At 46.2% G+C, this 22,429-nt stretch overlaps 2 protein-coding genes across 2 annotated transcripts in view; one reads left to right on the top strand and one right to left on the bottom strand.

Annotated features, from left to right (window-relative positions):
- The window catches only part of LOC311182543 (olfactory receptor 7G3-like), a gene marked incomplete at both ends in the record, with an annotated part of 735,701 nt that overhangs the window by 584,708 nt on the left and 128,564 nt on the right, over nt 1–22,429 (bottom strand). The window lies entirely within an intron of this gene.
- On the top strand, nt 16,444–17,836 carry LOC311180683 (olfactory receptor 7D4-like; the record flags this gene model as incomplete). The annotated part of the gene is made up of 1 exon (XM_084248594.1): nt 16,444–17,836. Exon 1 carries the CDS (start codon nt 16,874–16,876, stop codon nt 17,834–17,836), a length of 963 nt encoding a protein of 320 aa, XP_084104720.1. The 5' UTR covers nt 16,444–16,873.

The raw sequence follows: 22,429 nt of genomic DNA, 5'->3' as shown, positions 1-22,429 counted from the left end.
AAAAAAATATTTTTTAAAAAGAATGCAATAATTATCCTAGGGATTTAGATACACTCAGTTTGAGGGAGTCTCTTTATATTAATTTATGCATGAATATATCAAGACAAAGGATGGCAAATGTAATAGGAAGAAAAATGTGTTTGATAAGTTTTAACAGCCATTGCTGCAAATGTGGTTTTAGGTGAGCTGGGGAGAGGGGAAGGCAGCCCCTCAAGCTACAAAAATATGGGTATATTTTTAAAGCAATAAATAATTATGACTTTGTACACTGAAACAAGGACTTGTCATTGAGGAACTAGCAGGGATTCCTGTCTGGACAATAACTAATATTTTGAAACTCTGAAAACCTGTGTAAGATGAAAACAGAAAAGAGTGTGGAGTCGTAAAGGAAAGCCACATGTATCACTGTTTGTAGACGAGACTGGAGCAGGTGAGCCTGGATGCAGTCCTAGATGCAGTCCTGGGGGACGTTCACTACCCTTGAAACAAATCCCCTAGTACAAGTGCTTCCAAATTGCATTTGTGCATTAAAACCACCTACATGGCTTATTAAACAAAAAGGACAGTGCTTAGCTGTGGGGTTTCTGATTTAGCAGATCTGGGAAGAAGGCCAAGGATCTGACAGCTTAGGGAGTGCAGAGGCTGCAGAGCTGGAGAAGACACAGAGGACCTGTGCTCCTGTGGGGTCCCAGCACTGTGGGCTGATGAAAGGTCTCCATTCCCTATTACCTCTCCCCTGCTTCACCCCAGTAGTTGGCAGGAAACACTGACTCTCTTAGAAAATTCTGGCTGCCCTGCCTCTTTTCCTTCAATGACTTTTCCCTAATACGTACACAGGGGCTCTCCAGGGAAGGAACCCAGATTTGGTAGGTGTGAGCTGGCTCTCCTTGGTGGCTTGGGAACTTGTTTAAAATTACCCAGACCTTGGAGGCTGAATTATCAGAGCACCTCATTAAATATTGTTTTATTGGAACTCCACTCTTGAAACAATTAAGTTTGTTTAGGGTAGAAGGCGAATAATAGAAATAAAACATTCTGCTGCCTTTTTCCCTGAAGATGCCTGTGGAGAGAGACAAATTTCCTTCTTCCAATTATTCCTGACTGATCTGGTTAATTGAAACCTTTGCAGTCAACAAGAATATTCTCCAAAGATTAAAAAAATTGTTCTTTGTCCTCCTTCAAAGAAATTTCCCAGGACTCCTTAAGAAATCAAGTCTTGCCTCACCTTCATTGAATCTGATTTTCAAGTCAGGAGTTTCTCCCTGAAGTAGGTGTTAATGTGATAAAGTTCCCAGGAGCTTTGAAGTCAGCATATTACTATAACAAAATTAAATGCATTAGGGAAAAGTTCCAGTTTCCAGAAAGAGATTATAGACAATGCTGACACTGCTGCTGGAAATCAAGCATTTTGAAGGATCTCTTAGAATTTACTGAGGATGTGATATCACTGGGGACATATGGGAAAGTAATTGTGAGTAACGTAGACAGACTTTGGATGAGTGGTTGAAGAGGGAGTGGGCAGCGTGGCAATGAAGTGGCAAGTAGGACCCGTTCCCCAACAGTTTGGAGCAATACCAAAGGAGGACATGAACCTATCAGTTTAATTTCATTGCAAGAAAGGGCATTGGAAATTAAAACAACACATCCAGATATTGGGATAAGCAGGATAAGAAATAGATCACAGTGTAAGCCCTCTCAAAAATAATTATGCAAATACTATTGCATTGCAATGGTGGCTCGTGTGGTCGATGGGATCATGTTTGATGAGAGTGTAAATCAAATGAGGGTTTGTAACTAAGAACTAAATGATTGTGGTACTAAAAAAACAACTACTTACATTTGAATCTCTAATTTGCTCTATTGAAAAAACTTAATTTGGTAACAGCTCATCTAATAAGTAGAGGGAGTTCTTCAGGTTTGTACCAAATGGGAAGCTTTTACAGATGAAAGGGGTTGGAACTGCACATAAATCAGGTACTAAGTGTTGGTTTGAGTGCCTGGAACTTAGCACAATGGATCCATTTTGTAGTGTTATCTTTTATTTAGCAATTCAGTGTTATCTCTTATTTAGCAATTTAGCCTACTCGTCACACTCATGTTGCCTGAGAAAGGGACCTGAGAAGCAGGCATTAGGACCACCCCAAGGCAGTTCTCTGAAGTTCTCACAGTGTCCGTCTGCAGACGCTCTGTGTGGTATTCACAGTTGCATCTTCCTATATATTTCTTTTTTTTTCCTATATATTTTTAAGTAACATTGGTGTATAAGGTCATAGGTTTTAGCTGCACCATCACATAATCCCAGGTCTGTAGATACTCCATTATGATGACCAACCAATGCCTAATTTCTGTCCAACACCATAAAATCCCCACATTTTCGCTGATGTATCTATTGCCTTCCCATTTCCTTTCGGCAACTGCTATTTTGTGTTTATAATCTAAGAGTTTGTTTTGTTGATGATTCTTTTGTCTAGTTTCTATATCTTCTACAAATGAGTGAAATCATGTTTTTCGTCTTCACCTGATTTATTTCACTTATATACTTCCTGGGTTTATTCATGTTGTTGTGAATATTTGGATTTTTAACTTTATTTTTTATAATTGGGTCATGTGACATGTGATGGAGAAGATAATCCAGAAGATCTACACCCTATCTTCTCTGTCCAAGGATCCATCAAAAAGACTCTATAAAGGATTTTTTTTTTTAAACCAAGTGACTTACTCAGTTATATTATGTAGCTGAGATTCAAATTTCCCTGCAGTGCTAATCCAGGTCTAGCAAATGGAATTGGTCACAGCACAGACACCTTCTTTTTAAGTAAATGATTATCAAGAGCTATAATAATTTTCACCTAAGAATCTTAAGAATTTTTATTGGGTTGTTATTGCTTTAGTCACATATTCTGATTTATCTTGAAGTGTAAAAGGAGAGGGGGCAATCATGGTAAAAGTAAAGAAACTTTAGATTCTACAGTTGTTTTTATTGTGGCTCCCTTTGTCTTGTGTAACTTTGTTTGTACAGGCTGTGTATGCAATTTTCTGTGCACTTGGGGATGTTAGCCAGATAAGAGAATTGATTCCAAGTTCATGAATTCTGACATGTTAGAAAGGGTTTAAACCTTGGAAATCAGGAAGAAACCTGTGATAAGGAGAAGTCCAGGATCACTAGCAGAAAGGTAAACAATGGCCTGAGAGTTTCCTCCCTTATTGCATCTTGGTGATGGAAGCCTGGGGTAGAATAATGTAGATAGAAGATCTAACAAGGACAAGAACCATAGGTGGTGCTAGGGATATGTGACCAGTTGTTAAACCAGCAATGAATGTTTCCAGAAATCTGGGGTAGTGGCAGAAAGGATTATTAGTTACAGAAAACCAACCCAAACTGACTCTAAATCAATAAATTCCATAGTGATTTAATGGGCATGGGGCAGGGGTCAGAAAGTATTATCTGATACAGAGAATCAACCCAACCAGACCCCGAAGTGATAAAATTCCACATAGGAATGATTTTCCCCTAAGAATACTGCCAGAGCACCCCTCGTTTCTAACAAAGGAGGAAAATTACAAAATGTTAAAAGGAATAGAAAACAGAAAGAGAAGGAGAGACATTCCCTGCTCATGGATCAGAAGAATCAACATTGTTAAAATGGCCATCCTCTCCAAAACAATTTATAGATTCAGTAGAATGCCAATAAAAATCTCAATGGCATTCTTCAAGGAAATGCAACAAAAGCTGCTGAAATTCATATGGAATCACAAAAGAAACCAAATAGCCAAAGGTCTATTGACTGAAAAAGGGGAAGCAGAGAGGCACTGCACTCCCAGACTTCAAACTACAACACGAAGTCAAAATAATAAAGCAGTGTGGTACTGGGACAAAAACAGACACAGACCAATGGAATAGAATTGAGTGTCCAGAAATAAAACCGCACATAATGGTCAACTAATTTATGACAAAGGAGCAAAAAATAAACCCTGCAACAAGGATAGTCTCCTATAAATGGTGCTAGAAAAACTTGGACTGCCACGTGCAAAAGAATGAAACTAGATCACTACCTCACGCCATACACAAGCATCAACTTAAGATAAAAGACTGGGGTGTAAGACCTGAAACCATAAAATATGTAGAAGAAAACAAGAAAACACTGTATAACATAAACTTCAGAAACATCTTTGAGGACTCCGCTCCAGAAACAAGGAAAACAAAAAAGAATACAAACAGCGAAAGAGACAGCAACCAAAACAAAGAGACTTCCTCCTGAATGGGGGAAATAGTCGCACACCATACAATGGGTAGGGAGCCGATACCAAAGATCTATAAAGAACTTACACAACTCAGCAAAAGCAAAACAAACAACCCAATCAAAAAATGAGCAGGAGAGTTAAAAAGACACTTCTGCAAAGGAGAAATGAAAATGGCCAACAAACACTTCTGTTGTTTTGGGCAGACAGCACCTGCCAGGTATCCTTCAGGTGTTCCTGTGCCAGCTGCCCTAGCTTTTCTCCCAATAATCCAGAAAATACAGGACAATCATTAGAAGGCTCAAGAATATCGATAACCCTGTGCCCATCTCAGTCTGTTAACTTATTTGAATATCACACACTTTCTTAGTTTTGCAATATGGTATCTTGTAATCCACCACATCAATCCCAGACCACCATGTTGGTGCCTGCATGTCCAGATTCTCAGGTTCAACAAGTGACTGGTAGGGTGAGAACAGCAGGGATCCTACTTCCCAAGGCAGAAAGCACCTAGCAACGCCCCTCAGTGCTTCTGCCCCAGCCACCATCCTGGGGGTGGGGGGAGAGAAAGAGCTCTTGGGGCTGCATTTCCTGGGCAGAGCTGGTATCCAGGAGCAGCCCCTGAAGCTTCCCTGAGGATGCTGGGATTATCACCCCACCTCTAACATCGTAGACTCTGCCTTCAAGTTCCTACCAATGTGCTCTGGCAACTCACCACTTCCAGTCTCTAAATAGCAGGCAACTTTGCTTCTTATTAACAAATCAGCTATCCAAAATGTGAGTTACAGGAAGTATATTATGCATCTTATTGGTGTTGGCTGATTTACTTCACACCCCAGCTCCAGGTGGTGGGCGGGATTAGGGCCTTCATTTCAAAAGTGAAACACAAGGTCAGTTGCCTTGTCTGAAGTCACTCACCCAGTGAGATGCAGAAGGGGGCTGGGAGCCCAGCACTGGCTTGCAGTCCCTGAAAATGGACATTCCAAAGTTTAGCCAGTATGGAACTTTGTGCAATTTCACTAAAAACAATAGTGAACGAAACAGAACTGTAATTCCTCTGAAAGAAAAGTAGTAAACACCACAACAGTGATCAGAAGTGTTGAAATTTGGTGCAAGATAACATTTTAAACTAGCTTAAGCCTCAGGAGTGACCCAGGGCAGCAAGGGGCACTGAAACTGGCTAAGGATAGTGTCCAAATACTTTACTGGTCACTGAGTTCTCCCCCACGCACACAACTACAAGACTGCTCAGGCTCAGAGAACAACAGTAATGGGATTTATTTAACAAATGAGGGGAAAAAAGAGTCACTGAGGCCACAAGTGGCCACTGACCTCACCAGAAGCCGTGTCCAGTGTTTTCAAGTCCGAAACAAAAGGCTCCCAAGATAGCATCTTCCCGCCACTGAGGCCTGGAGCAGGCGGCAGCCAGACATAGGCCAGGTTCCTACTCACGAACACAGCAGAGGACTGCACAGCAGCCACTCCCCGAGCCACCGAGATGCCCCACCTTACGCAGCACCAGACCAGACACTGGAAACCGCAGCTGCAGTGGCATCCAAAAAGCCCCTGGGGTCATGCAGCCAGCAAGTCGCCTCACCATGTCCTCCAGGCTGTAACAGAGGCAAAGCTGGGAACAGTTTCAATCGCTCTCGGCCACCTGCAAAGCCTCTAAACCTTTCCTCTCTGAGGTTGGCTGCTGGAAGCCTCTCCAAGTCCTTCAGAGGCCAGCAGCAGCCTTCTGGAAGATCCTTCTGGAAGATTGGTGAGGCAGGGGTGGGAACGGCTGCCCTGCAATTGCTGAAGATCTGAAAACACTGAAATCCCGAACACTGAATCCTGGGGGCTGCTTCTGCTGTCCCTGTATTACCTATCAGAGTCTCCACCCTTACTCAAACTGCATCTCCTCACCTGCGCCCCCCTGTAGCAGCCTTTGGCTTCAGCCCCCTGTTACAAGAGGTCAAATCATGTTTTGAATATAAAATGTTTTTTTATTTCTTAGAAGAGCTGGGGTGCAGGCCAGAGGTTGGGGGAGTGGTGAGAGGATTCACCAGAGACAGAGTGGGGAGCAGAACAGGTGGTTTGACTGAAATACCCTGCCGAGGGGAGCAGTGGGCGAGACAGGAGGGGTCTGCTGTGCCATGTGGTCAGCTCCCTGGCCAGGGATGGAACTCAGACCATGGGGGTAATAGCACTGAGACTTAACCCCGGTGCCATCAGGGAGGCCCCAGTTTTGAATATAAATGCATAAATGCACATGGATCTGTACACAAAAGTAAATGCATCAAAATACAAGTGTTGATTTAATTTGCATTTGCTGTCATCATTATTATTTCCTTATGATTCAGGATTTAAAGATCTATTCTTTCTACATGAGAAAGTACTGTTCTTTCTAATACTATCTTTTCCTTCTCGTATTTACTTACAAAAGGCAACATTTTCCATTTTCTTTTCAACTTACCATTCAGTGGTTTTCTATGCCCTCTGGATGCACATGTTTGTTCTCTGTGATTTCAGCCCACCGTTTACAGTATATGTCTTCAGTAAATTATACTTCTGCTACTCGTTTCTAAAAGAGAAACAATACACATGTCAGGGGTTGCTTTGCATATTAAATAAGCAAAAATTACAAAGAACGTGTGTAGGGACAGGAACAACACAGGGAAGGTTTTCTATGATCCAGCAGACCAGGTAAAGGAGGAGAGAGTCCTGGAGACCTTGGTGGGTTTTCGGGCTTTTATTGGGATTTACCAGGTACATGGCAGGTAGGGGTGCTGGGGGGCCTGGAGTCTGGCAGGCCTCCCAGCCCCAAGCAAGTCTTCACTCTATCTGGGCTCTCTGGCCTTCTCTAGTGTTCTCCCTGCTTCTCTGCTCTCCTGCTTCTGTTCATTCTTGGCTTCTGCTGGCGTCCCCATGATGCCGCCCTTATAAACTCAGTCTCTCAGCCCAGGTGTACCCACTTCAGGTGCCGCCATCAGGCGTGCATTCAGGAGCACAGGTTTCCCTCATCTATCCTAATGGTGGGAGGGCAGAAAAGCCTGATACTTTTTACCTTACCCTACAGCGTGTTATTCAGATCACTGTGTGTGCCATTCTCACTGGTGTGAGATGGTATCTCATTGTGGTTTTGATTTGCATTTCCCTGATTAAGAGTGATACTGAACATTTTTTCACATGCCTGTTGGCCATTGGCATTTCCTTTTTGGAGAAGTGACTTTTTAGCTTTTCTGCCCATTTGTTGACCGGGTTATTTACTTTGTTTTTGTTGAGACTTATCTGCATTTTGTAGATCTTTGTGATTAGTCCCTTATCATTAGTATTGTGTGCAAAAATTTTCTCCCAATCAGTGAGATGTCTCTTTGTTTGGTTAATGACTCTTGGCAGTACAGAAGCTCTTTAATGTGATGTAGTCCCAGCTGTTTATCCTTTCTTTTACTGTCTTTGCTTTGGGTGGTGTTTTTTTTAAACTTGTTACAGAAGTGTACATCATGTAGGGTTTCACCTATTTTTTCTTCTATATATTTTATAGTTTCAGGTCTTATGTCTAGTTCTTTAATCTATTTTGAGTTGGTTTTTGTGCACGGCGTGAGGTAGTAGTCAAGCTTCATTTTTTCTCATGTAGCAGTCCAGTTTTCCCAGCACCATTTATTGAACAGACTTTCTTTATTCCATTGCATATTCTTTGCTCCTTTGTCAAAGATTAGTTGTCCGTAAATCTGTGGGTTTATTTCTGGGTTTTCTATTTGATTCCATTGGTCTGTGTGCCTGTTCTTGTTCCAGTACATGCAGTTTTGTTTATTATGGCTTTGTAGTTTTGTTACTGAACGCCGGCCTCAGTTTCCCTCAGCCAATAAAAGGAAACTAAGTTTGAGGAAAAGGAAAGCGGTTTTATTTGTCGACAAATGAGGAGGGAGGCAGACTCATGTCCGAAAAACCACCGTCCTCCTCTTTGGCAGCGGGCAGGGGTATTTATACAGGGGGAGATGGGTAGGCATCCGCAAAGGGGAGGGGGGAGGGGTCCGCACAGAGACAAGTGGGCGCCAGCTCAACAGGGAGATGGAGAGGTGTCAGCTCATTCATCTTAAGGGAAGGGGAAGGTGTCAAGGCACAGAGACAGGTGATCGCCAACTTGTTTTCCTTCGGGCGAGGGGGAAGGGTCTACAGGGAAACCGGTGGGCGCCAGCTTTTTTTTTTTTTTTTCTTCCCAAGGGGAGGGGGAGCTGCAACAAATGGGAAAGACAAGTCATCAATCCTGTTAATGCTAGATCAGGGGAATTGCAAAAAATGGGGGAAAGACAAACTTGTTAACTGTATCAGTTTGAAGACTAGGAGTGTGATGCCTCCATTCCCTTCCCTTTTAGTCAGTAGAACTCTGGCTATTTGGGTTTTTTGTGGCTCCATTTGAATTTCATCAATATTTGTTCTATTTTTTTGAAGAATGCCATCAAAATTTTTATTGGAATAGCATTGACTCTGTAAACTGCCCTCGGTAGGATGGATATTTTGATAATGTGAATTCTTCCAATCCATGAGCAGGTGATGTCTTTCCATTTCTTTGTGTCTTTTCTTTTATTTCTTTTAACAATGTTTTATAATTTTCTTTGTATCGGCCCTTTGCCTCTTTTGTTAGGCTTATTCCCAAGAATTTAATTTTTGTTGTTTCAGTTGTAAAAGGTACGGTTTTCTTGATTTCTCCTTCTTCAGATTTATTGTTTGCACATAGGAAAGCTACTGATTTTTGCGTGTTGATTTTGTATCCCGCTACTTTACTAAACTGGTTGATTATTTTGATTAGTTTTTCTGTAGGGATTTTGGGGTTCTCTATGTATATCATCATATCATCTGCAAATAGTGGTAGTTTTGCTTCCTCTTTCCCTATTTGGATTCCTTGTATGTCTTTCTCTTGTCTTATTGCTCTGGCTAGGCTTCCAGAATTATATTAAAAAGCAGTGGTGAGAGTGGACACCCTTGTCTTGTTCCAGATCTGAAGGGAAAGGCTTTCAGCTTTTTACCATTGAGAATGATATTGGCTGTGGGCTTGTCATATGCGGCCTTTATTAAGGTATGTTCTTTCTATCCTGAGAATTTCAAGGGCCTTTATCATAAATGGATGGTGAACTTTGTTGAATGCTTTCTCAGCATCAGGTGATATGATCATATGGTTTTTATTTTTCTTTTTGTTGATGTGTTTGATTACACTAATTGATTTTTGGATGTTGAACCATCTTTGTGTCCCTGGAATAAGTCCTACTTGGTCCTGGTGAATTATCTTATTGATGCATTGTTGGATTCTGTTGGCTAGGATTTTATTGAGGATTTTTGCATCAGTGTTCATTAGAGAGATTGGCCTGTAGGTTTCTTTTTTTGTGATGTCCTTGTTCGGTTTAGGCATTAGTGTAATGTTGGCTTCATAAAACGTGTTTGGTATTATCACTTCCTTTTCAATTTTTTGAAATAGTTTGTGTAGGATAGGCACTAGTTCGTTTCTGAATGTTTGGTAGAATTCATTTGCAAATCCAGCTGGACCTGGGCTTTTTTTTAAAAAAAAGATTTATTTATTTATTCAAGCACTGGGTAGTCAGAAGTGTGGGAGGGTGAGAGAATTTACCAGAGCCAGAGCGGGGAGCAGAACAGGCAGACTGACGAAGCACACTGCTGAGGGGAGCAGTGGGTGCGGCAGGAGAGGTCTGCGCCCTATGTGGGACCCTTGCCAGCAGCCGGGAATCGAAGCGGTGTTACAGAGGCTGCGGGCAGCTTTGCAGCCCAGTGCTCAACCGCTGCACCACGGGGGAGGCCCTGGGCTTTTGTTTTGGGGGAGGGTTTTGATTACTGTTTCAACTTCACTGCTTGTAATTGCTCTGCTCAGCTATTGTAAAGTTGTAGGAATTTGTGCATTTCTTCTAGATTGTTGAATTTGTTTGCATATAACTGTTCATAGTAATCTAATTATTGTTTTTAATTTTTGCTGTGTCTTCTGATGTTTCCTCTTTCATTTATAATCTTATTTATTTGTGCTTTCTCATGTTTTTCTCTATTATTTTTTTTTTTTGAGGAAACAACTTTTGATTTCATTGATTTTTTTGGATTGTTTTCTTAACTTTTTTTTCATTTATTTCTGCTTTTTTATTGTTTCCTTTTCTACTGGCTTTTTTTTTGTCATTCTTTTTCCAGTTCTTTAAGGTGGGAAGTTAGGTTGTTCCTTTGCGTTTGATACCAGAACTGCCAGGCCTAGTCTCCCAGCCAGAAACAGATCCCAGGCTGCAGGGGCAGCGCTGAGCCCCAGCCACTAGACCACCACGGGTTGGTGTCTCATGAAGCCGCAGCAGGAACTTCACAGACGCTCAGGCAAGCAAACGAGAAGTGGCAGTTTTGTTTAGAGAAAGAAAAAGTTTATTGAGGAGAAAAGGAACAGAAATAAAGCGGGACTCCCAGGCCATGAAACCAGGCCAGGGAGGGGCTAGGGAGCCAAAGTGGAGTCGTGTCTCAGGGAACATAGACCTTCTTTCCCTCATGTTCTGAAGCTCCACCCGTCTCTCTGTGATTGGTTAGTTCTCGGCTGTCTCACTTCATCTGCTACTGAATGGGGGATCTTCATATTCCTTATCTAACAGGTTTTTCTTTCCCCATTTGTTGCATCTTCCCCTTGTTTGATAGATTTATCTTTATGACCCAGTCTCCCAAATGAGCACCCCTGCATGTTAGGGAAGAGAAAGTCAAACATCAGCTATTGAAGAAAAAACAGGCTGGTGCCCACGGGTCTCAGTGCTGACCCCTTCTCATGTCCCCGTTGCATAAATGAGTCAGCTGTCCTAATTAAACCACTCTCCGTTTCCCCAACTCCACCTCCCTTTATCACCTGAAGGAAACCAAGGCCAGCATTAACACATTCCTCTTGCTGCCCTTATCTCTGAAGCCTTCCTGAATTCTCCCGAGGTCCCCACCTGCACTGTCCTTGAGGCTGCCGAATTCTCCCTAACTTGCCCTCGGATTCAAGTTCTTTCTTGTTTCTTGATGTAAGCCTGTATTGCTATATATTTTCCTTTTATAAGTGCTCTTGCTGTGTCCCATATGTTCTGGAGGGTTGTGTCCTCACTATTATTCATCTCAAGGTATTTTGTAATTACTTCTTTGATCTCCTCATTGACCCAATGGTCTTCCAGTCACGTGGGTTTCAATCTCCATGAGGTAGGAGGGTTCCTTGCTTTCTTTTCATGGTTTATTTCTAATTTTTTTTCTTAAGATGTATTTATTTATGCATACAAGTGCTGGGGTACAGCCCAGAGATGTAGGGTGGGTGGTGAGAGGACTCACCATAGATAGAGTGGGGAGCAGAACAGGCAGACTGACCAAAATGCACTGCCGAGGGGGGCAGCAGGCAAGACAGGCGAGGTCTGCTGCACCTCGTGGGTCCCCTCCCTGGCTGGGGATCAAACTTGTGCTACAGCAGCTGCAGACAGCTTCACAGTGCTCACACTCAACCCCTTGTGCCATAGGGAGGCCCTATTTCTAGTTTGATGCCTTCATGGTCAGTGAAGATAGTTGGTTTATTTTGATCTTAGAGTATCTGTGGATATTATCCCAGTATGTGATCAATCATGGCTAATGATTCCTGTGCACTTGAGAAAAATGTGTCCTCAGATTTTTGGGGGGTACAGTGTTCTATAGCTTAGAGGCCCCACAACGGACACTGCCCTGACAGCCCCCCTGGAACCAGCCTGGTTGCGGGCAGCAGTCACTTGTACAGGGCACAGAGGACATGTGACTGCAACCCTGCGTGGGGGACACGTGACCAGTCACATGTACTGGACGTGGGAACCACATGACCTCTCACCACATGACCTCTCTTGTCACATGTACTGTGCTGGGCGCAGGAGCCATGTGACTGCCACTGTCCAGTGTACCAGGTGCGTGAGCCATGTGACCTTCCTTGTCTCGTGTACTGGGCACGTGAACCATGTGACCAATCATGTGTCCGGGTGTGGGAGCCACGTGACTGCTACTGTCACGCGTACCAGGTGTGGGTCCCCCATGACTGGTCACGTGTGCCGAGCGCCGGGGCCACGTGACCGCCCACGGTCAGGCGTGCCGGGCTGCAGCCCTCGGGTGGGAAGGCTCTCGTGACCGCGGCCCACAGGCCGAGAGCCTGGCAGAGCCGCCGCCATCTCCGGGGACTGGCCGCCGGGGCTCGCCAAGATGGCGGGCGTTCCTGGCCGCGAGTTCGCGGGTGGGAGGTCGCGTGTGGACTCCGGCCCGGGGGGCCCCCAACCCAGCCCCAAAGCGCGCTGAGCGGTGCCCGAGACCTCGCGGGGTCCCCCCTCAGGGGTCGGGGCTCACTGTGTGTGTGAGGTTTTCAGTAAAATGTTTCAGGCTTTTTGGAACCACGCTGTTTAATAAAACAAATACAATGAACGAGGCGCAAACATCTGCCGCCCGCGCTCTTGGTTACTTACCGCAGGCGTCGGGCCTCGCGGGACGGCCGGGCCCAGCGCCGTCGGGCCGGGGGCCGCGCCGTCGTCTCTGGCAAAGCATCTGCAATGGCGAGGAGGCGTCAGCCCAGCCTGTCGTGGGGGCTTTCACGGGTTTGTAAGATGGGGACGGGTCCCAGCCTGACACCACGCCCGGAGGGGAGCCCGCGGCCCGCACCCCGCGGGAGCAGCGGCCCAGGTCCCGCGGGAGACGCCCTCCGGCCGCCGCTGGGGTGTGAGGAGAGACGGGCAACGGGGCCGCCTTAATTGGCAGCGCTGGGCGTTCAGCTCCGCCCGGCCTGGGAGCTTAAAGGCCCCGTCCAGGCCCGTCGGGGCCGGCGCGGGGAGACCAGGCCGCCTCCTCCGAGCTGCGCGCCGCGTTGCTCCGCCGGCCCCGGGCGCCCCCGCCCCGCGCTCCCGGCGGCGGGTCCTGCCCCGCGGCCCGGGTCCTGCGCCCCGGTGAGTGTCCCGGAGGGAGCTGGTGCTGGGGTGCGCGCAGCCGCCCTCTGCTCGCAAACATCCAGGAATAGGGCACGGGCTGCAAGAGGCTGATTAAAATTGCTAAAGAATTTAAGTTTGTGACTTTGTTTTTCATGAAGTTTTGCTGCTTAAATATATTGAGGCAGCACGGAATTAGCAGGTCCATTCCGGGGGTGCACGCTGTAAACCCGCCGGTGCACGGAACACACTCGTGACCAGCAACGTCCAGCTCCACCTGCCTGTGCAGGTGACCCCGCCACGGCACCTGGCCAGGCCCTGTCCCCGGCTCTTCTGGGGCAGAGCAAATTCAGGAACGCTGCTGGAGACTGCTGGTCTCGTCTATGGCCTGAACAGAATCCGGCTACCATTCCTCGTACCTGTGCTTGGCATGATAGTTGCTATTGTTTTGAGGGAGAAATTCTTTTTCTTAAATAAGTATTGATTGAGGCACATTGGAATATAAGTGATCTGCTTTGCCCATTTATCATCCAGGAAAATAGCCTTTTTTTAACTTGTTTGTAAGCTTTTATTTCTCTCTGTTTTAGAAGTAAATGCCTGCCTCTTGGCAGACTGCTAAATTACAAATGATTTAAAATTTTGAAAAACAGTTAATCTTTTTTTCATGAAGCATCATGCGTTATTTTGAAATCTACATTTATTAAACCTACACTATATTTCTTGTTCTTCAAGCAGTCCATAACTCTGAGAATCAGTGCTCTCTGAAAATCAGAGATCCTTTTAGTTTTTTGTATACCTACGGCACCACTTCCTATTATTAATTAATAGCATCATTAATTTAATTCAAAGTGTTTCTGTGTCCAGAAGAGTTTTGAAGGCCTTGTGATGCAACTATTTTGTAATTCTGCTCATCTTTTGCTAATTGACATATTTTTCTGCATTTCTAAATGCAGTCTGGTACTTTATACATCTTTTAAAAATAAGTCCCTTTTTGAGATTTTTGTGAATTCAATGAAGAGTTTTAGGTGAAAAGGTCTTATAATTTTTACAATGTTCTCTCTATCTGATTTATAACCCCATTTCTTTAGTTTGTGTATTGATTTCTCATTTTATAATTGGATTAGAACTAATTTTGACTATATATTGTTGCAAAAGATCGTTAGTCAATAGGGACATTTTCTGAATTAAAAAAATTCATTGAATTATATTTTATGTAAAATATTGGCTGCTTCTATTATAAAATTAATTTTCTTAGTCATTTACTCAACATTTAAGATTCTGCTAATACTTTCAGTGCTTTAAAGTTAAAAAAGCATTTATACCGATGTTATAAAACTTGGAAAATGCAAATAACAGTTAGGATACTAAATCCCAAGGAAACTGCAACCAACGTTCTGAGGCACCTGCTGATGTCCCCCCACACCCGCGCTTAGGAGTTTGCTTTCAAAACCTGGTTTCCTGGCTCAGACCTTTCAGATGTGACTGGGTCGGAAAGGCCGTCTGCAGCCGGCAGCACTTTTGATTATTCTTCTGTTTTTAGCTCGTGGCGCTTGCAGAGTTGACACGGGGAAGTGAGTTTTGTTACTTTTAGTGAAACCGCAGAACGCTCGATCCCGGCGCTGGGGTGTCCAAGCTCTGGCCGCCGCTCTGCACCCCGCTGCGGGCGCGGCCTGTGGTGGGGGACAGGGGGTGGTGTCCGGGCTCCCCGCGGCCGGCTCTGCGGCTGGGGGGCGGCCGAGTGGGGGACGCGGGGGGCAAACGCCCCTGCGCCCCGCAGGTCACCCGTGGCCGCCGCCGCAACACGGAGTCCGCGCGTCTGGAGAGCGGGGCGAGGGGCGGGGGCTGCCCGGTCGCCGCGGGGGGAGGCGGGAGGGGGAGGCGGAGGGGTGGTGGGGCGCCCCGCAGCATCTTGGGGGAGACGTTCCGGGGAAGCAGAAGGGCTGCTGGGGGGCCCTTTTCCCCCCGACGCTGCTCTGCCCGGAGTGCTGGCGGGGCCGCAGCGCTGAGCGTTCTGGGGGCGCTTTTGGCCGCAGGACTTGGCTCCCCCCTGTGCCGGGCCTCGAGTCCCCGCCGCGGGGCACCCGGGGACGGTCCGGGGCGCGCGGGGCGGAGGCTCCCGGACTCCCCCGGCTCCGCGGCTGCGGGGACCGGCCCGTGGGTCCCGGCCCGAGCGCCCTGACCCGAGCGCGGGCGGCCGAGAGGGACCGGGAGGGGCCGGGCCAGAGCTGGGCCCGCGGGACGCGCAGAGACGCCCGGGGCTGGGGGGTGGAGTGGGGGGGGACGTGCGTCCCGCGGGTGGAGCGTCCCCGCGAGGACGCGCCCGGACGGGACGGGACGGGCGGACACGCGCCGCGTCACCACGAGTGGGGCGAGCGGGCTCCGGGCGGCGCAGGGCCCCGGAGACGGAGGAGGAACGGGCAGTACATGCCGGACGCGCTCCGCACCCGGCGGCTCGCCCCGCGCGGTCGCGCTGGCCGTGGAAGCGCCCCGGGACGGGCGTTCAGGGTCAAAGGGGCCGCGGCGATCGCTTTCCCGCCTTTCGGCCGTTTTCTCCCGGCGGGAGCGGGAGGGCGGCGCAGCGCCCCCTCACGGGCTCCGCGGCCGGCGGGACGGGCGGGTCGCGCAGCCCGGGAACGGGCGGGCGCTTTTCTGCCCCGTCCTCCGGAGGCCTTGTGCCGCCTCTCCTCTCAGAAGCACCCGGCAGCGGACGTCCCGGAGAGAGCGGGGCCCGGCGGGGGTCCCCGAGGGGCCGTGGGAGGCCAACGAGGTGCAGACCCGCGTGTGTTTCAGATGCTGAGGCCGCGGCGGGCGCGGGACAGACGCGCGGACACTCCCGGGGGTGACGCGCGCGGGCCGTGTTGGTCCAGCGTGTGCCCTGGCCCGGGAACCCCACGTCACAATGACATGGGCACCCGAATAAGTTCAGTTATGATCTTGCAGGGTGGGTGCGTTTACTGGGCCCGTTGCAGAGGGAAGGCGTCCGCAGCTGAGAGATGGAGGCACGTTGTCAGAGTCACTCTCACCTGGTGGACTGAAGTGCTCTCTCAGTCTGATGCGATATTCCCTTTTCTAAATCACACCTTCCTTATTTGGGGAGAGTTATAGATACACAGTTGTCACAAAAGAAATAGATGAATAATGATTAAAAATAAGAAATCTCATTTTTTAGCTTCCTATTGTGCATGCAGGGTTTTTTTTTATGCTCATGACAAAGGTAATGGCTATAATTTTTTCTTATAGAAAGAAAAATTATTTTCTTTCTATGTGAGATGTGAGATGTAACCACCGTATCAGAAGCATCAAATAATAGGATTAAGGTTATTGGGGTTGACGTTCCACATCCAAATCTCTATGAAACTGTTTCTAGAATGAAGTAAGGATGAAGATCATGCAAGAAAAGACCCTAAATGTCTTCAGTTTTTTTTTTTTTGTTGTTGTTGTTAAGGGTTTTACCAGAGAAGAAATTGGTTTGTCTAGAGATTTGATCAGGAGAATTAAAACAGTGACTGGGTGACACAGAGAGAGGGACAGAGACAGAGAGACAGAGAGGTTTATTCTGAATTAAATTGTTCTGTTGTATAATTACATACACTGAAAGTGGAAATGAACAGCCCAATTGAGTGAGGTGCAGATATACAGGCAAAGGTGTGAGCAAACATGGTGACTGGCTTCGGGGCAGCTGGCTGCTCCCTGACCATCTTGCTACTTCTTTTCCCAGGGAACATACCATCTCCATGGAAGCAGGAAACTACACAGAAATGCCCCGTTTCCTCCTCCTGGGCCTCTCCAGTGACCCTGCACTGCAACCCCTCCTCTTTGGGCTGTTTCTGTCCATGTACCTGGCCACAGTTGTTGGGAACCTGCTCATCATCACAGCCATTGTCTCCGACCCCCACCTGCACACCCCCATGTACTTCTTCCTCTCCAACCTGTCCTTTGCCGACATCTGCTTCACCTCCACCACCGTCCCCAAGATGCTGCTGAACATCCAGATGCAGAGCAAAGACATCTCCTACATAGGCTGCCTCACTCAAGTGTACTGTTTTCTGATTTTTGTCGGCGTAGACAATCTCCTCCTGACCGTGATGGCCTATGACCGGTTCGTGGCCATCTGCCACCCCCTGCACTACATGGTCATCATGAACCCTCGCCTCTGCGTGTTTCTGCTTCTGACTTCTTGGGCCATCATGTTCTGGGTGGCCCTGCTTCATATTCTATTGACCATGCAGTTGACCTTCTGTATCGGAACTGAAATCCCACATTTCTTCTGTGAGCTAACAGAAATTCTCAAGGTGGCCTGCTCTGACACGCTCATCAATAACATCTGCTTGTACATGTCTACTGCCCTGCTGGGTGTGTTTCCCCTCACCGGGATCCTCTTTTCTTACTCTCAAATCGTCTCCTCCTTAATGAAGATGTCTTCCTCCACCAGCAAGTATAAGGCCTTCTCCACATGCGGGTCTCACCTGTCTGTGGTCTCCCTGTTCTACGGGACAGGCCTGGGGGTCTACCTCAGTTCTGCTGTGACCCATTCTTCAGAGGGAATTTCAGTCGCTTCAGTGATGTACACGGTGGTCACCCCCATGCTGAACCCCTTCATCTACAGCCTGAGGAACAAGGATGTGAAGGGGGCCCTGGGGAGGCTGTTCAGCCGAGGAGCCTCTAGTCCATTATGGGCCCCTGGCTTCAAAACTTAGTAGACTTTTGGGGTCCCAGAGGCCAATGTTGCCAAGTTTAATATCTGGTCTTTTTCTCCCCTCAAAGACATGCTTCCTTCCTTCTATTTTGAAAAGTTATGTGTTTCTTTTTATTCTGTCCATTCATCCTTATGTTAGTTACCTCTTTACCATCTTTCAGTATTTTTTCCCTTCATTTCCTATTTTAGTCCATAAAGTTCTTTCTCTGGTCAGCATTTTTGCAACCATTTCTGAGTACTCCAAACTTAGATTTGAAGCATTTATATCAGATCTGATGTTTTCCTTAATGATCATCCTTCAGTCTCATACCTATTGCCTATAATTTGGTTGTATATTTGTTTTTCCTGATGGAAAGTAGGCAGTGAGTATAACAAAGACTCTACTTTCTTCTCATGTATGAATGTATTCTTAAAAACATTTCTTTGAGGTATTTTCTCTTTCGCCCCAGTTTTCAGAAGAAGAAACAGTAATTTGAACTGTAACTTGGGAAGTTGTCACTTAGATGACTTGTTACTTTTTTTTTGCCTACCTACATTTCATAAGAACAGTTATTTGAGATCAACATCAATGTTGACATTAATAATCTAGATTTGAAATCTAGAATAATCTAGATTTGAAAGGTGGTTTGCTTATATGATTCATATTAATATACCAACTAGGAAAGCACTTGCATTTTGCTTTATTCTTTGTTATCCATCTCTCCTCTCTGTTTCTCCTTCCTTCTCTCCTCCCTTCTTTCTTCCTTCTTTTATTCCTTCCATCAACCCATATTTTATTAGACTTTGATTTCCCGTCGTGCATTTGCAAGATAGAACCTCCAAGATGTGGGGAGAATAATGTATGAAACAGAATCAGAGTTGTTCTTCTGAGTTGTTTTATTCCTTTCCTGTGATTCTCTGTAGCTGCCATCAAGAATGATAGTTACATATTTGTGGAATCATTGAGAACTTATTTCACTTTCTGGGAAGAATGCTGATAGAAATGAATGTGCGGTGCAGGACAGAGTGGCAAATGGTGTAGCGTTTCTCCTGGCACCTGAGCTCACCACTGCCTCGCCCCAGCCACACAAACTGGAACCGCTCTGCCCAATACCAGGTGGCAGACGTGACAAGGGGCCCATGTTCCACCAGAGATAGGCCTGGTGCTGAGCTGTGGCGTCTGCTCTGTCTTTATCTTTTAGATGAGATTTAACGCTGAGGTTGGATTTTGCACCATTGTCTAGATTTCCCTAGAGAATGAAAACACTGTGCTCCACAGTCATATGTCACAAGAAAGCTTTCTTCGATGCATTCACATGCTTGTGTCCTTTCCTCCTCTCTCCCGTGTGTGTTTCTTTCTCCCACCAATAAAAGGATTGCATATGAGTGCTGGGCTCAGCTTTCTGTGCATGACAAAACTAACAGAGGTGATAAAAACTGTCAGGGGTGACAAGGCAATACCATGAAAAAAAGTAGATATTTGGAGAAAAAGAGGAATTAATTATTGGGAATATGGTAAGGACTGCAAAATTTACTAAAAGGCTATCATTTGTTAGACAATACAGGTTTATTGAAGTGCCCTCAATTCACTTTGGTTCAATTACGTTTACTGCAATGTGACCTTAATGTTGACATACAAATTGAGGCCTAGGACAGAGAGGGTAATCAATTGCATAGAGGTGATCAGCATAATAATACTAGGGGGTAGTAAGTCCTGAGTTTCTGACAGACACACATTTTCAACTCTCATAATTTCAGGGAAAACTCTTAAAATAAAAATTTCAAAGTTTCACTAAGGCATAACTTACCATGATATTTCCCAGTGCAGTGATTCTAGTGAATCTGTAGTCATCTGATTGGTATCATCAAGTTTTAGGCTATTTTGTTATTGTAACTATCATACTTTGAGGGCTACATTTTCACTCCTCCGTATGGTCTGTGTTCCACTCACATTCCATCAAAGCTCCTGGCCGGCGCCCTACTCCCCTCTTCAATCCCTGCCTCCTCCCCCGTGCCCTCTGGAACCAGCAATTTATTTTCACTAAATCCAATTTATTTTTTGCTTCGTTTTGCCCGAGTATGCCTTTGAGTGATTTATATTCAACAGTTAAGTGAAACCATCCAATATCTATCTTTGCTTTCTCAACTATTGCACTTAACATACTCAGCTCAAGTTCATCCATTTGTCCCAGGGGGCATTCTTTCATCATTTTAAATAGCTGTATAGCTGTATAATATTTCATTATTGTGTGACAAAAAAGAAATGCCCAGAGAAGGAAAGGCTGGGGATGTGGGGTGGAAGAACACACCAGAGGCAGCATGGAGAGTAGGAGAGGTGGGCTGTTGAGTGTCCCTGCACTGGACTGCAGGGGGCAAGGGAGAACTCACCCTGGCTCCAGCGGCAGATGAAGCACTTACACTGCGAACTTGTGAGGTATCTCTAAGATTGGGGACACGGGTCTGTGCTGGCTGTCATCTTTCAGGGTGTCAGGCCAAGATTAGTCCCTGTATTTCTTTAGAATTGATGATTAGCCCGTAATGGCCACAGGTGGGACTGATGCTCGGTTCCAGGGATAACTTTTGGTCCTGGAGTCTGGTTGAGGTTTTCGTAGCCAGGTTCCCATGGCAACATTTCAGCGCCCCTTCTCTGTTTAACCCCATCCTCATCTGCAAGGCAAGGAAGAGACTAAGTTGTTTTAGCCCCACAACCCCCCACATATATAGTCCACAATTTCTTATCATTGGTCTGTCAGTGGGCACCCAGGTTGGGTCCTAGACCTGCAAGTGTGGGCCATGCTGCTGTGAATACAAGAGCACACGAGTCATTTACATCAGAGTTTTCACATTCTTTGGGTGACTATTTAGCAGAGGGATGGCTGGATCATATGCAATTTCTATTTTTTAAAAAGATTTATTTTATTTATTTATGCATACAAGAGCCGGGGTACAGGCCAGAGGTGCGGGGGGTGAGAGGACTCACCAGAGACAGAGTGGGGAGCAGAACAGGCAGATTGACTGACATACACTGCTGAGGGGAACAGCGGGGAGACAGGAGAGGTCTGCTGTGCCCTGTGGGTCAGCTCCCTGGCCTGGGATCGAACTCAGGCCGCTGCAGATAGCTTCATCGTGCTGAGACTTAACCGCTGCGCCACAGGGAGGTCCCCACAATTTCCATTTTTATTTTCTTAAGAAGTCTCCATAGCATTTTCCAGAGAGGCTGGACCAGCTGTCTTCCCCCCAACAGGGTGGAGAGTCGGCAAGGAGGGGCGGAATGTAACCCTCAAAGTATGATAGTTACAATAATAAAAAATCCTGAAACTTGATGATACTAATCAAATGATAAGATCTTCGTAATGAGGGTTATAATATTAAAAATGATCAAAACTATTGCTTAATTTTAGTTTAATGACTCAGTGTGTTTTTTATACACATTGCTCTGTGCTCCTAATTTTCATTTCTGCTCATGTTATGATGAAGACTAGTACAAACCAGTGGAGCCGACACTGAAAAATTGTGCTAGGTTCAGACTAAACTTACATTTACATCGTTTCACCAAACGTATTTACTTTTAAGTCTGTGTGGATTGTCCACCCTTTTCTCAGGAGAAGCAACATGTTGTTGAGAGCACATCCAAATTTCCTGGCCTGACCCATCCCTCTGAGTATGTGGAACAAATTTACTATGCTTCCAGAAAATATGCTGATATCGATCCAGATGCTCCTGAAATGCAACAATGGTAACTGTGATGTTTCCTGGTGAGTGTGCTCCTGACCTCAGAAAGAAGTTGCACAAGATAGTCTTGGCATGTTGATTACTCCAGTAGCAGGAAGGTCTAAGGTCTGTAATAACAGATGAAATACAGGAGCTGGGCGAGATGGAACAGCAGGCCCGTCTTGATCACCGCCCTCACAGAGCCTGGGGGAAGAGAGGGGTTTTCAACAAAATAGGTAGTTGGGCTTCCCAATGTGTGCACAGTGTGGAAACCATGTGCATATTGTAAGGAAGAGAGGCTGTGGCAGGTTGCCCAAAGGCCAAGATGCTAGAAGAGCAGCCAGGACTGGCTGGAGCAACCACTGAGGCGAGAAGCAGCCTGTACTTCCAGAGAGCACCGGAGCCCAGGAAGGGTCAGAGCATGCTGGCAACCCTGGCAGAACATTGCTCCTTGCCTTGACTGGGACTGTTCCTTGACAGGGGTCCCTGGGCGCAATGAGCAATGCGCAAAATTGTCAACTAAATATTTTGATTCACAAGAAAGAGGCAGCCCAGACTCTGCTGGGAAATTTTGGAAAGAACCTTACCCTAGGATCACACGAGGAGAGGAGAGTTCCCAGTGTAAGGAGAACAGGCCTGGCCTCAAATTTGCCACGTGGGAATAGAGTGGGGAGGAGTTTCCACTTCTTTCTGAGTGTCTCTCTCACTGAGGGCTAAGCTGTTCAGAACTAGGTCAACAGTAGGACTGGCTTTAATTGGGAGCTTTGAGAATTCTAAGTGCATGTCCCTGGAAAGATAAATGCTCCTGTCCCAGCCCTCCGCCCCAAGCTCACTGACCTAAGACCAGAAAAAACAACAATGTTACTGAGCCTGGTCTATTTCCCTCCATAACTAGAGTCATTTT

The sequence above is a fragment of the Talpa europaea genome (assembly GCF_964194135.1).
Source record: "Talpa europaea genome assembly, chromosome: 12".
NCBI classification, from domain to species: domain Eukaryota; kingdom Metazoa; phylum Chordata; class Mammalia; order Eulipotyphla; family Talpidae; genus Talpa; species Talpa europaea.
Note: the sequence above shows the minus strand (reverse complement) of the source record. Positions and strands in the feature narration are given on the sequence as shown.